Source organism: Notechis scutatus, chromosome 4 (assembly GCF_049901735.1).
Source record: "Notechis scutatus isolate UNSWTSFEM ecotype Mainland chromosome 4, rNotScu1.2, whole genome shotgun sequence".
Classification (NCBI taxonomy): Eukaryota; Metazoa; Chordata; class Lepidosauria; order Squamata; family Elapidae; genus Notechis; species Notechis scutatus.
Genome location: NC_142012.1, coordinates 8,958,848 through 8,972,851, shown reverse-complemented (window position 1 = coordinate 8,972,851; position 14,004 = coordinate 8,958,848). Strand labels below are relative to the sequence as shown.

General features: G+C 41.5%; 1 protein-coding gene across 1 annotated transcript; it reads right to left on the bottom strand.

Moving 5' to 3' along the window:
- Positions 1-3,421: 3,421 nt before the first annotated feature.
- Positions 3,422-11,562, bottom strand: LOC113417867 (C-X-C motif chemokine 11). Its single transcript, XM_026676474.2, has 4 exons — positions 11,416-11,562; positions 7,693-7,819; positions 5,861-5,930; positions 3,422-4,408 (listed from the first exon to the last, which is right to left on the bottom strand). The coding sequence occupies exons 1-4, from the start codon at positions 11,477-11,479 to the stop codon at positions 4,364-4,366; spliced, it is 306 nt and encodes a 101-aa protein (XP_026532259.2). The 5' UTR covers positions 11,480-11,562; the 3' UTR covers positions 3,422-4,363.
- Between the last annotated feature and the right edge of the window lie 2,442 nt (positions 11,563-14,004).

Genomic DNA, 14,004 nt, shown 5'->3' with positions numbered 1-14,004 from the left:
AAGACATTAATAGGCTGGAAGTCAATAAGACAACAGCATATAAGTTTGTCTACTATGGAGGCAGAATTCTCCTGTTTATCATTGTTATGTACAGAGTTAATAATGTATAAACAAATGTTAATTGATATAGGTATAACAGTAGATTATCCTATAATTATACATGAAGATAATCAGGCAGCAATTCAAATGGCCACAAATATTGGAGTAAAAACAAGGAGCAAACATACAGATCTAAGATACCTAAACGTGAGACAATCTGTAAGAAGTAAGATGATTCAGCTAGAGTACTGTATGTCGGAGGACAATTTAGCTGATAATTTTACTAAAGCCCAAGGTGCCAGTAAGCACCAGGAGAGTTGTGAAAACTATGGGGTTAGATTGTAAGGTATTATATATTTATTTCACCCAAAAGGGAGTATGTTAGGTATAACATTGATACCAAATATGGTTTGGGTGAATAAATATATAAAACTTAGATATCATGGTTTAAGTGCTTATCACTTTAAGCACAATGCAGCAGGCAATTAGCCGATTAAGGGTGCGGTTAGAAGTTACAATATAAGGAAGCATTAGAAGCTGGAAAGCTTACTGTAACTGTCTGTAACTGTCTCTGGCTGTAACTGTGTCTTACTGTGACTAACTGTGATTACTGACTGTGAGTGCCTGTGACTGAACTGTTCTTGTTTGCTACTGTTTGCTGATTTACTGCGTAAATCTACTGAATATCCAGCGTTTGTTTCTCTGGAGAGTGAAACCGGAGGAGGAGAAGATATCTTTATCGGCTGATAAAGATATTGCAAGGACTCTTAACTTGGACTATACTAGTGAGTCTTACTGGATAGAAATACTGTGAATGACTTAATGGACTGCATGACAATGCTTAAACTCTAACTGGATTAAAAACTATTTAAACTACAAACAGTGTTTGTGTTCAGTGTGTGTATACTCTGGGGCCCTTCCACTCTCGTTTGGCTTCCTGGCTTGACTACTGCTGCAATACTCTTCTAGGGGTTAATCTCCAAATCCTAACAAACTACGCCGCCTTCGGTCCGATCTAAGTATAGTATATAAAATCATACATTGCAATGTCCTACCTGTCAGTGAATACTTCAGCTTCAACCATAACAACACAAGAGCACACAATAGATACAAACTCAAGGTTAACCGCACCAAACTAGATTGCAGGAAATACGACTTCAGCAAAAGAGTGGTCAATGTCTGGAATACTCTACCTGACTCTGTAGTTTCTTCCCCAAACCCCCAAAACTTTAACCTGAGACTGTCTACTATTGACCTCACCCCTTTCCTAAGAGGCCTGTAGGGGGCGTGCATAAGCACACCAATGTACCTACCGTCCCTGTCCTATTATTTCTTTTATTTTTTTTAATTTTTCTTATATGTATCCATGTATTCATAACTATGTTTTTACTTATACCTATTATCTTGTAAGCAATTGACAAAAATAAAAAAATAAAAAAATAAAATAAAATCTTGCTTAGCGATAGAAATTTTGGGGTGAATTGTGGTCTTAGTTCAAAGAGTACCTGTCCTGTTGTTATAACTTTACAATAAAGGTAGCATAGACCTACAGTATATCACAGAAGTGAGTACACCCCCTCACATTTTGTAAATATTTAAGTATATCTTTTCATGTGACAACAGTGAAGAAATAACACTTGGCTACAATGGAAACTAGTGTTGTGGTTCACCGGCAGCCTGTACAGATAAGCAGCAGAATCGGACAGTGGGGAAGAACAGGGACCAGTCTGGGAGTCTGGAGAGGACTTGGACGAGGATCCTGCATCCGAAGCAGAGATGGGGCCAGGACCCTCTGGGAGTGGGGTGGTGACACTGGAGCCTCCAGAGTCTGGCAGCTGCAAGGCAGAGGAATAAGGGGAGCCTGTTCCCAGTGCGCAAGTGCGCAGAGCTGCTAGAAGGCGAGAGCAGCTAAAACAAAAGGGGTGACTCGAGAGTAAGGCTGGGAGGTGATTGCCCCTCCCATAAGGGATAAAGGACAGGCAAAGGTGAAGAAACCTTTGCAGGAAGCAAAGTCGTTCTGTTCGGATTAATCCTTGAAGCTCTGTGTGGACTTTGTACTTCGGTTGGTTTTTTTTATAGTTCATTTGGCACTTTTGTTGTTGGCAGCAATTCAAAGGAGAGAAAGGTGGGTGCTTATCTCAAGGGACTGTTTGGGACTCATTACAGGCTGGGAATGAACATAATTATCAGCGTTGAAATAAAACAAGAGTTGTTTTAACTAAGCATGTGCTTAATTACAGTCTCGGAAGCCATGATGAGAAGAAATAGTGAGTATACAGCTTGTATAACAGTGTAAATGTGCTGTCCCTTCAAAATAACTTAACACACAGCCATTAATATCTAAAAGTGAGTACACCCATAAGTGTGGTCGTAAGTCGAGGACTACCTGTACCGCTTTAAAACAGACCAAAGAAGAAAACCCCCAAGACATTCAAAAAGCTGTACAATATTTAATTTTAAGGCTTTGCTTGCTGAATGGAGGGCCTCTAGTAATCCTATTCAGAGCCATTTTTTTTCTTGTACTGGCTAGAAATTTGGGACCTTCAAATTCCCAAAGCTCTCATAAACGTCCAGTGAGGAGAACGTTCCTTCAGAAGACAGAGGTTACAAAGGAGCATAATAGATATTTATTATTATTTTTCCTTAAATTCATTCCATTTTGAAGATACAAAATGAGTCTGCAGAGATTGGGAGTTCATTTAATTCTGTTCAGTTCCGAAAAGTTTTGTTTTCTTTTAGCATGAGCCAAAAATAACTATCTTGGGTTCTTTGGCTCAGTGCAAATTACATTTTTTGCTTTTTAATTTTTGTACTTTTATTTTTCCTAGCCTGCAATTCTTAAGCCCGCTCCGTACCAAATCCAGCTTCAAAAGAGAGACATTCTTGAGCTAGCTTCACAGAAAGAAAGGAAGGTCCATGCTCTATTTCCTAATTTTTGATCACTTCTTTAACTGAAGGCATGAAGGTTAAAAAAAAGTCAAGATGGCGGCTTTGACCACTTTGTGGCTGCCATCTTGCTTTTTTAAAAAACCCTCTTGCAGACACCTCATCTGTCAGATGATGTAATTTTCCAACAAAAATATACTGCAAGTGAAATACAAACACACACATTTAAAATCGTGCCAATTTTGTGCCTGAGACTTGAGATTGGTTGAAAAATACAAGCACTGTACATTGAATAAGAACAGATACAAATCTGGATGCTAACATTTCTACAATGGCAATAGCTGTCTTTTGTGTCAGATGTGTGTGTTGTGAAAGTCAGCCAGTTTGGTAAATTTATTATTTGAGTATCTGACAACCAAAGGATTTGGGTTTATTCAGCAATCAGGTTAAATGTATTTTGAGGACCTACTTGTGTGAATAAAGACCAGACAGAGAATAGCAGAATGACATTTATTGAAATATTGAAGAAATATTATCTTTAACTATAGTAGATTATATGCATAGGTGCCCACAAAGGACTCAATGGGAGGTATGGTGTGTTATGGTGTCATGGGCTTCTGTGACTTATGTACTTGCACACAAAATTGCAATGCTGCTAAAAAAAAATCATAAAATCATAAATCACAATATCATAAAAAGGTTAAAGCTTGGACTGCAACATACAACACACACAGTTCAGGATCAGGAATGGAAGCCTATAATGGAATTAGCAAGCATGACATATAGGTTGTCCTTGACTTAAAATCATTCCTTTAGTGACCATTCAGAGTTACAATGGCCCTGAAAAAAAGCGACTTATGATCATTTTTTACACTTACAACCATGGTCGCATGATCAAAATTCAGATGCTTGGCAATTAGATCATATTGATGATGATTGCAATGTCCCAGGGTTATGTGATCTGCCTTTTGAGACCATCTGATAAGCAAAGTCAATGAGAAAATCTGTGTTACTAACTTAACAGCTGCAGTGAGTTCAGTGGCAAGAAAGGTTGTAAAATGGAGCAAAATTCACTGTCCTGCTTTGCAACAGAAATGTTGGGCTCAGTGGTGGTTGTAAATCAAGGACTCTCTATCTGCATTGGTGTCACAAGCATAAAATGTTCAGGAATGAAGGATGGCCGTATCACATTTTCCTGGCTTGGTTGATTAGGAAGAACGAAGCTCTTCCATAGAGATGTCAAAATCAAGAGAAAATCACAGACATTTTGCCTCATTGCATCACTCTTGTACCTGTTTTAACAAATTCCTGCAGGAAGTACTTGGAGCTAACTTCTAAACCCCAGCTTGGCTCCCAACTTGAGTGTCATAAATTAGGAGTCCTTCAGAAGCTGATTAAATGTCTCCAGTAAGTATTTGTGAAGCAGCTTCTCCAAAACTCAGCTTGAACTTCTTTTGATGACATTTCTTCCTGCCATAATTGCCTGTAAAGAAAGCATAGAAAATAGGACACTTGATTAGTTTTCTCAGTCTACAAAAGGTTGCATTGAAGGTTAATGGCTCTCTTCTGATGGTTCCAAGTTTTGACTGATAGAATAACAGAATAGCAGAGTTGGAAGGCACCTTGGTGGTCTTCTAAACCAACCCCCTGCTTAATCAGAGATCCTATACCATTTCAGACAAATGGTTGTCCAGTCTCTTCATAATAACCTCCAGTGTTGAAGCACCCACAACTTCTGGAGGCAAACAGTGATTAATTGTTCTCACTGTCAGAAAATTTCTCCTTAGTTCTAGAGGTTGCTTCTCTCCTTGATTAGTTTCCACCCTGTTGCTTTTTGTCCTGCCCTCAGGTGCTTTGGAGAATAGCTTGACTCCCTCTTCTTTGTGGCAGCCCCTGAGATAGTGGAACACTGCTATCATGTCACCCCTAGCCCTTCTTTTCATTAAACTAGACATACCCAATTCCTACATACTGTTTTTCCTATGTCTTAGCTTGATGATACCTTATGGATATAAAATGATGAAGACTATAAAATAAGGGAATCCTTCAAACAGGGAAAGTCCCCTTTAAATCCCAGAGAAAGCAACAGCAAAAGTGATAACTTCTATAGGAAAGGAATCCCATTCCTAAGAAAAGGTCTCAAGGGATGTTTTGAAGATCAAGTCAATCAGGAATTAATCCAACTATGTAGAAAGTTAGAACTGATTAAATGATCCACTGGACTGTCTAAGCTTCCCCTCTCTTTGTTGGCTTCCTTGCAAAAGTGACAAACAAGCCACAGGTACACAGCTGGAAACATCTGGCAATGATTTTCAAAGATGCTTTTTCAAAAGGTAACTGGTCTATTTTTTTTCCCCTTGAGGAACAAGAAGGTGTTTTGCTTCTCATCTAAGAAGCTTCATCAGTTCTGGATGGATGGTGGACGATACGTTCTGACAGGATTATGGTGGCGGGACGGAAGGAATATATTTCTTTGCAGTCATCTGGTTTTCATCATCTGATGCAGCTTCCTGGTTGAGAAGCAAAACTTCTTCCTCAAGGAAAAAACAGTCCATTTGTGTTTTGAAAAAGCATCTTTGAGACAGCTATGACTTGGGTGACTGAGAACCTCCATAGACGTCTGGCAAGGAGATAAGATTCGTAAGGTTTCCAAGACCTGCTGTGAGTAATTTTGTACTAAATATGACAAATCAGTCAAGGGTGAACGCTAACCTTGTAAAAGAAATCACAGAGACTGACCTATGTGAAATAACAACGAAAGTTTTTTGTATAAATCTGAGCCAACTTTTACTCAGGATGCTTAATTCCCAACTGTAAGGCTCTCTATTTGCGCAGGAATAAACAATTGAAAAAAGATTTCTTTCCTCATTCCAACTTAATTTATTGGTCCTTGGAAAAACACAGCTAAAGCTTCACCCAAATGATCACTGCTTACCTGTTTAATTCTCCTGCCTTGATCCCCGTTCAGGTTCACGCAGCGTTTTCGGCTGTTTCTAAGGATCACTCTGCATATATGCAAATTAGAGACCAAATTAGACCAAGGATTGTTTGATGTTATTAACATTCATCATTCACTGACTATCAATGCAATTGTTTTTAAGCCTCTTCGCCTGCCTTTCCTACCTCTTCAGATTGTCAGTTGCAAACTCAACATACCCACAACTGTTGGCCTCAAACAAGGAAGACATAACTGGGGAAACCTTTGTTGTGGTTAGCTGGCAGCAGGTATGGACGACTGAGGAGACTGAGGACTCAGATGAGGGGCCAGGACCATTAGGGAATTCAGAGATTGTCGGGGCTGGCAGCAGTGATGAGGTTCCCGAGCAGCCTGTGCCAAGTGAGCGTTCGTGCAGGATTGCTCGTAGGAAAGAGCAGCTACAACAGCACGGGCGACTCGGGAGTAAAGCTGCAAGGTAATGGCCCCTCCTTCAAGAAGATAAAAGCCAGCTGTGAAACTAACCTTCTTTGCAGAAGGCAAAAACGTTTTGAAACTCCAGCCTCGTGGAATTCCAGTATCCTGAGTTTGTATTTAAAGATTCTTGTATTGCAAATTATTTCTTGTCTGTTATCTTTTGGCAAGTCTCGCACAGTTTGGCAAGGCTTGTGCTTATCACAGCTAATTATTTTGTAAAAGCATTATAAGGTTTCTGTTCCCTTTGGATTGTGTTTGATTAGTTGGAAAAGGGCGTGGGAGAAACAAGAAGAAGAAGAAGAAGAAGAAGAAGAAGAAGAAGAAGAAGAAGAAGAAGAAGAAGAAGAAGAAGAAGAAGAAGAAGAAGAAGAAGAGAAGAAGAAGAAGAAGAAGAAGAAGAAGAAGAAGAAGAAGAAGAAGAAGAAAAGAATCCACCCTGCCAGAAGAAGAAGAAGAATCTGAAGAAAAAGGCACTCTACCTTATGCATGGGACAACTTTTGAAGAAAGAGAGAGAGAAAAAGAGAGAGAGGGAGAGAAAGAAAGACAGGGACAGGGACAGACAGAGGGAATCGTGTACATTTATAGATACATACAAATAATGGCATCAAAGTTTGCTTTAACATGGGGATATGGACTAGGGAAAAATCGACGAGGTTCAAGTCCCACAGCTTTGCTGCTTTTTCAAGATACATAGGCACGCACACATACGGAATTTTTAAAAGGATAAAAAGAAATACTTTTTTTTTAAAGGAAAAAAGAAAGAAAAGAAATAAGTAACTGGAATAAAATGCAATGAAGGAAAGGAAAGGCAAAAGGAAAAGGAAAGGAAAAGGGAAGGTTATAAGGTGGTTTTCAACCTTTTCTCAGCAGTTACATTTATTTATATTTTAGTCTCTCTCTCTCAAAGGTTACAACATAGTTTCCTCCTTTCCATAGTCTACACACTTTCTAATCCTGAACCCCTAGACTGTAAGTTAATTTTTCCCCTTTGTTTCATTAAAAAAAAAAAAATCCCCATGGTCACATGATCAAAATCCCTGAATTTGGCAACTGGCATGTACTTATGACAGTTGCAGTGTCCCAGGGTCACATGATCCCGTGTTGCGACCTTCTGACAAGCAAAATCCATGGGGAAGCCGGATTCGCTTTACAACGGTGTTACTAACTTGGACAATTGCAGGGGATTCACTTAAACAACTGTGGCAAAAATGCTCATAAAAGGGGAGAGGTAAGAACCATCTCGCTTTGCAATGGAAATGTGGGGCTTGCTCGTGGTCATAAGTTGAGGACTACCTAGACAGCAATTCAATAGACTGAACAGGAGAAGGCAGCAGGATTCGGCTCAGCTACTTACAGCAGTTCTTCTTGTCCACAGCTGCTGGTTGACTTGTGGTATTCGACTTTCGTCACACGATCCATGTTCACGAACAGCATTCCTGATCTTCTGCATAAACAGCGCTCCCGGTGGGAGGTGGGCAATCCTGCAAGGGATTATTTAGAAAAGGTGAGTTCTTCACCCATCAGTCACAATCGTCTAAGGCAGCGGCTCCCAACCTTTGGGGCACCTGGGACCAGTTCTGTGGAGAGAGAATTTTTTTTCCACGGACCAGAGTGTTGGAAGAAAAATCTGGTCTGGTTCCGGTAGAAAGACGCTGGAAATAAAATGCAGACCTCACGAAAAAGGAGGTCTCTGTTTATTGGGTTTCCAGAAACTTCAGTGGCAGCAGCATGTTTTTGGGGCGGCTGACCAAATCGCTGAGTGAGTGGATGGATTTTTATAGGGTTCTGGGGTTTGGTGATTGAGATGCTCCAGTGGGGTTGTGCAATATGGTGAGCCTTGTGTCTTTTGCTATTCCAATGGTGATGGGTTAATCCTATTAATTCCTAAAGGTCATGCCCTGTCCTTAGAATTGGTGGGGGGGAATGTAAATTCTTAATCTGCTGGAGCTGTGTCTGAAGGTGTTTGTTTATGAATAGATTGGCCCAGTCTTTCTGAATGGACATAAAATCTGCATTCCTAAAGACTTGAGGCTTTGGGGCTGCTTTTCGTCTTTGTTAAGATTTGTCTCCACTTCTCCTTTGGGGAAATATAAAATGGCGTTTTAATATAGGAGGGAGGATTCCCACAGGTGGGGAAACCTTTTCCCTCAACCTATTCTCCAAAGCACCTGAAGGTAAGGCAGCACAATGAATAATTCAATCACTTCTAACTTTGAGTGGCTCGTTTCTACATAGCTGCATTAATTCTTGGCTGACTTGGTGTTTAAAACATCCCTTGAGACCTTTTCTTAGGAATGGGATTCCTTTCCCATAGAAGTTATCACTTTTCCTGTTGCTTTCTCTGGGATTTAAAGGGGACTTGAAGGATTCCCTTATTTTATGTTCTTCTTCACGTTATATCCTTAAGCTATTATCAAGCTAAAACATAGGAAGAATGGTTGCAGGAATTGGGTATGTGTAGTTCAATGAAAAGAAGGACTAGGGGTGACATGATAGCGGTGTTTCCAGTATTTGAGGGGCTGCCACAAAGAAGAGGGAGTCAAGCTATTCTCCAAAGCACCTGAAGGCAGGACAAGAAGTGATGGATGGAAACTAATCAAGGAGGGAAGCAACCCAGAACTGAGGAGAAATTTCCCGAGAATCAGAACAGTTAACCAGTGGAACGTCTACAGAAGTTATAAATGCTCCAACACTGGAAGTTTTTAAGAAGAGACTGGATAACAATTTGTCTGAAATATTATAGGGTTTCCTGCCTAAGCAGGGGGTTGGACTAGAAGACCTCCAAGGCCCCTTCCAATTCTGCTGTTCTGTTCAATGATGACTGGACTTCAACCCCAGAACTCCCCATCTAAATTTCACTGAGAAATACTGGTGTAATGCAGTGGTGGGATTCACATTTTTTTTTTTTACTACCGGTTCTGTGGGCATGGTTAAGTGGGCATGTCCATGTGACTGGATGGGCTTTTTGGGGTTTTTTTGCAGCCACCCCCACCCATTTTGGGGGGCAGTCTGGGCCTCAGAGGACCCTCGGGGGGGGGGAGGCATCTTTGCTCCCAGAAGGCTCCTCTAGGGCTCAGGAAGAAAAAAAATGGAGCCTGGAGAGGGTGCGCAACACCCCCTCTAGCTCCATTTTGGGACCTTCCTGGCCCTAGAAGAGCCTCTGGTGGGGTGTTTTGGCTCCCCTAAGGCTCCTCTGGGGCTCAGGAAGGCAAAAAAAGGAGGGTGGGGCCCTGAGCTCCTCCCTCCATTTTTTGCCTTCCTGGGCCTCAGCAAGGGGAATCCCGCCACAGCTGATCGTATGAACAGCTGATTGTCGGGAGGGAAAAAAAGAAAGGAATACCTTAAGGGTTGAGCGTCAGGTGCGCGGGGTGAGCGAGCATCAGGTGGGTGGAGCAAGCGAGCCAGCAGTGACTGGGTGACTGGGTTGGGGGCATCGCCAGCCAGAATTTACTATCGGTTTGGCGACCCAGGACAAATCCTTGCTACCGGTTCACCCAATCCAGTGCGAACCGGCTGAATACCACCACTGGTGTAATGTATGGGATGGTTTTCTTGCCAGTCACCCAAAGAAATGTTTGGTTGGCTGTGTGTGGATTAGTGTATGTGCTCTTGCAAAGTTCATGCTCCGTTTTACTCGTTTGCAATTGCTTCCTCTCTTTTTTCTAAGATGTGCAAGCAAAGTGACGCATATGTTTCCTCTCTCACTCTCACAATATCATCCTGTGATTGTACTAAGAGAAGTAAGACAGAATTGGAACTCGCAGCCTCCTGGTGGCTAGCCTGGTGTCTTAACCACGATACCAAACTGGCACTCAGACAAAGGGATGAGGTGTTCGAAATCTAGCTTGGCATCTGCACTAAACTTGTCCAATCTGCTGCCCTCCAATCTGTTGGATTGTAACCTCCATGCTCCGTCACCCCAACCAGCATAGCTGTGGTAAATGAATAGGCTTCAAATTATTGTCCACAGTATCTGGAAGACTTGGGTCTTCTCTACTATTTCATTTTCTTTTCTTTCTTTCTTTTTCAGTTTTTCTCTTCTCTCAAGGAGAGTAATCTAATCTAGTGGAACCAAGAAGAAGGACCTTCTCAGTGATGGCTCCTTCCTTAGAAAACATCATCGATATGGAAATAACATTGGCCCCCACTTAGAGAAAGGAGAAGGAGGGGGAGAGGGGGCAGAAGGAAGGGGAGGGAGGAGGGAGAGGGAGGGAAGAGGGAGACAGAAAGAAAGAAGGGAAGGAAAGAAGGAAGGAAGGAAGGAAGGAAGGAAGGAAGGAAGGAAGGAAGAAAGAAAGAAAGAAGAAAGAAAGAAAGAAAGAAGAGAGAGAGAGAGAGAGAGAGAGAGAGAGAAAAGAAAGAAAGAAAGAAAGAAAGAAAGAAAGAAAGAAAGAAAGAAAGAAAGAAAGAAAGAAAGAAAGAAAGAAAGAAAGAAAGGCAAAATTGTCTTGGGAAAAATCAAACCAGGAACCTTGAAACCGAGAATTTTTCAGGCGTAGGCAACAAATAAATCACATAGATTTCATGCACGTTTTCAACCCAGACCCCTCTAGTCTGGTGGATTCCACAGCTGCCTTCTCTCGACCCTGTTCCCATAAGGCAAATCTTATTTTCCTAACCCAGATATTTTCAACTCTGTTTTCCTCACTTGGAACCCAGAAACAGACTTTCCAGAGGACTACAAATAGAGAAGGAGACTCCAAATAAAAAGAATAAGACTTCGGAAGGAACCTTGGAGGTCTTCTAGTCCAACCCCCCACTGCTTGAGCAGGTGACACTATACCCTTTCAGGCAAATGGCTGTCCCCATCTCTTCTTGAAAACCTCAAATGTTGGAGCAACCACAACTTCTAGAAACAAACCGTTCCGCTGATTCCATGTTCTCACTCTCAGGAAAACTCTCCTTATTTCTAGGTTACAAAAAGGTTCCACACAAGGATACAAAAGGAACTTGCACAAAGGAGTGAGAAGCAGAAGAAACAGGAAATGGGTCTTGAAAATCGGGGAGGGGGGGAGGATAGCAAACTTGGAAATGCCTCCCTTCTATAACCCAAAAGTTAACTAGATCTTTATTTTACCTTGTATTAGAGCCGCACAGCAAGCCAGAAAGACAAGGATGGTGAAAAAGGCTTGTTTGGTCATCTCGGCGCTGAGTTCTCTTTCCTGCTTGTGATCCAGATAGAGAAGAGATGTTCTCGACCGGTGAACAGCTCATTTATTGCCTGAATTCACCCACTGTCACTCTTCAGGGAATTCCCATCGGACTCATTTTCACTTTCCATTCGTTTGCCTTAGCAAACCAATCATTTTGTAGATCCTCACTAAAGCACCACCCACACTCCGGAGCCCAGGGAAGGCAAAAACATCCTCCCCCCTGACAGTGGTGCAGGAGGCCGACGAGGCCACACCCACCCTAGCCACACCTACCCAGCCACTGGGCAGAGAACCCTTTGCTAAAATTTTTGAAGCCCGCCACTGAGTGTTACTAATTTAACAATTGAAGTGACTCACTTAACAACAATGGCAAGGAAGATCATGAAATGGAGCAAAATTCACTGAACCGATGTTCCACTCAGCAACAAAAATGTTGGGCTCAATTTTGGTCATAAGTCAAGGACTCCCTGTACCCAGTCGGCCTTCCTCAGTTCCTGGAAGTACAACTTCAGCATTTGTCAAGGAAGGAAGGACAAGGGGACAGCTGCAATTATTACTAGCAAGCAGTCCATTTGCAAACACAACTTCCGACCTATGTACAAATCTGGCTTAAAGGCAGAGTTAGGTGTTCTTACCCAGGAACTACCTATAAATAAAATTATTATCTTGAAATGTGGTTGTGTGTATAATGTGGAAATCTCGGGGAAAACCTTCCTTTGTCCTTTGCCAAGTCTCTCTCTCTCTCTCTCCCTCCCTCCCTCCCAAGTTAAATATTTATTTTTCCAAAGCTCAGAAACGGACGCCACCATCTGTTTTTTATCTGTTTAGCAAGGAAGGCAAACCACCTCTACAGGTAGGCCTTGACTTACCCCCAAATTTCTGTGGCTAAGTAGGACATTTGCTAAGTGAGTTTTGCCTCATTTCATGACCTTCCTTGCCATAGTTATTAAGTGAATCACTGCAGATGTTAAATTAGCAACACCGTTGTTAAGTAAATCCGATTTTCCCATTGACTTTGCCTGTCAGAAGGTCCCAAAAGGGGATTGCATAACCCCGGAACAACTACAATGGTCATAAATGTGAGTCAGTTGCCAAGCATCTGAATTGTGATCAAACTGACCATGGGAATGCTGTCGTAAATGTGAAAAACGGTCATAAGCCACTTTTTTTCAGTGCCATTGTAAGTTTGAATGGTCACTAAATGAACTGTTATAAGTTGAGGACTACCTGTATTTAATTTTACCTCTAAAATATCCCATCAATCCAAGACCCTAATATGATTGATAGTAGTGTTTTCGCTCCTTGATGGCTGCTGCATCTGGGGCCAATGTGCAGATGAATAGTTGCTAGGATGTGAGAGGCAAGACTTTTATTCTTGCCTTCAAATATCCTGTACTTGAATAAATAATATTTAGATACAAAAAGAACTGAAGCTCAGATATATGTCTGAAAGGACTTGCATCCTTTATTCAAAACCCAGGTGGGACTGAGAAAGTATAATTTAAATTCTCCGGGACAAGGCTCCCGAAGAAAATATAAAATTTATTGTGGCTCCTAGTCTGTTTTGTCTGTCGGGGGAGAAGTTAGATATTCTACACCGGATTTCTTCCTGCAGATCAGCTATAGATTAGCAGAAAGGAAGACAGGAAATATAGAATTTAATAAACCTAGGGCTAGTCGCTGAACACAAGGAGCAGCAGTGCAATCATGCAGTTACATAAACAGGGAAAGTTTGAATGAGAAAGTCCCTTTCAAAAGTCTACGGATATTGGCAATTTAGTGATATACAGTAAAAAGAGTTTATTGGGAGGAATCAAGAAGGGAAGACAGCAATAATGTTCCATAATTCCAAATAATAATCTAGCTAATCCACTTAATTATTGCCTGCCTGCCTGAGACATTAAGTATAGGTAGTTTTTGGGGCACAATTGAGCCCAAAATTTATGCTGCTCTGCGAAACATCTGTTCAGTGAGTTTGCCCCATTTTTACGACTTTTCTTGCCTCCATTGTTAAGTGAATCTTTGCACTGTTAAGTTCGTAACACGGTTGTTAAGTGAATCTAGATTCCCCCATTGAAGGTCGCAAAAGGCGATCACGTGACTCCTGGGACACTGCAACCGTCATAAATGTGAATCAATTGTCAAGCATCTGAACTTTGATCATGCTGCAATGGTCATAAGTGTAAAAAACTGTCATAAGCCACTTTTTTTCAGTGCCGTTGTAACTTTGAACAGTTGTAAGTCAAGGACTACCTGAATTCACCGAAAGTGCAGATGGAAAGGCTAGAGAGAGAGAGAAAGAATGATCTGGGTCTCCTGCTCAAATTTTGGGAGGCAGGCCCAATCTTATGATCCCTCTCACCTCTTATTCTTCTTCTTTCTCTCTTGTGAATGCTGTTCTTTACACAGGGAGTCCTCGACTTACGACCACAATTGAGTCCAAAAATTCTGTTGCTAATCAAGGCAGTTCTTAAGTGAGTTTTACCCCATTTTACAGCCTTTCTGGCCAAAGT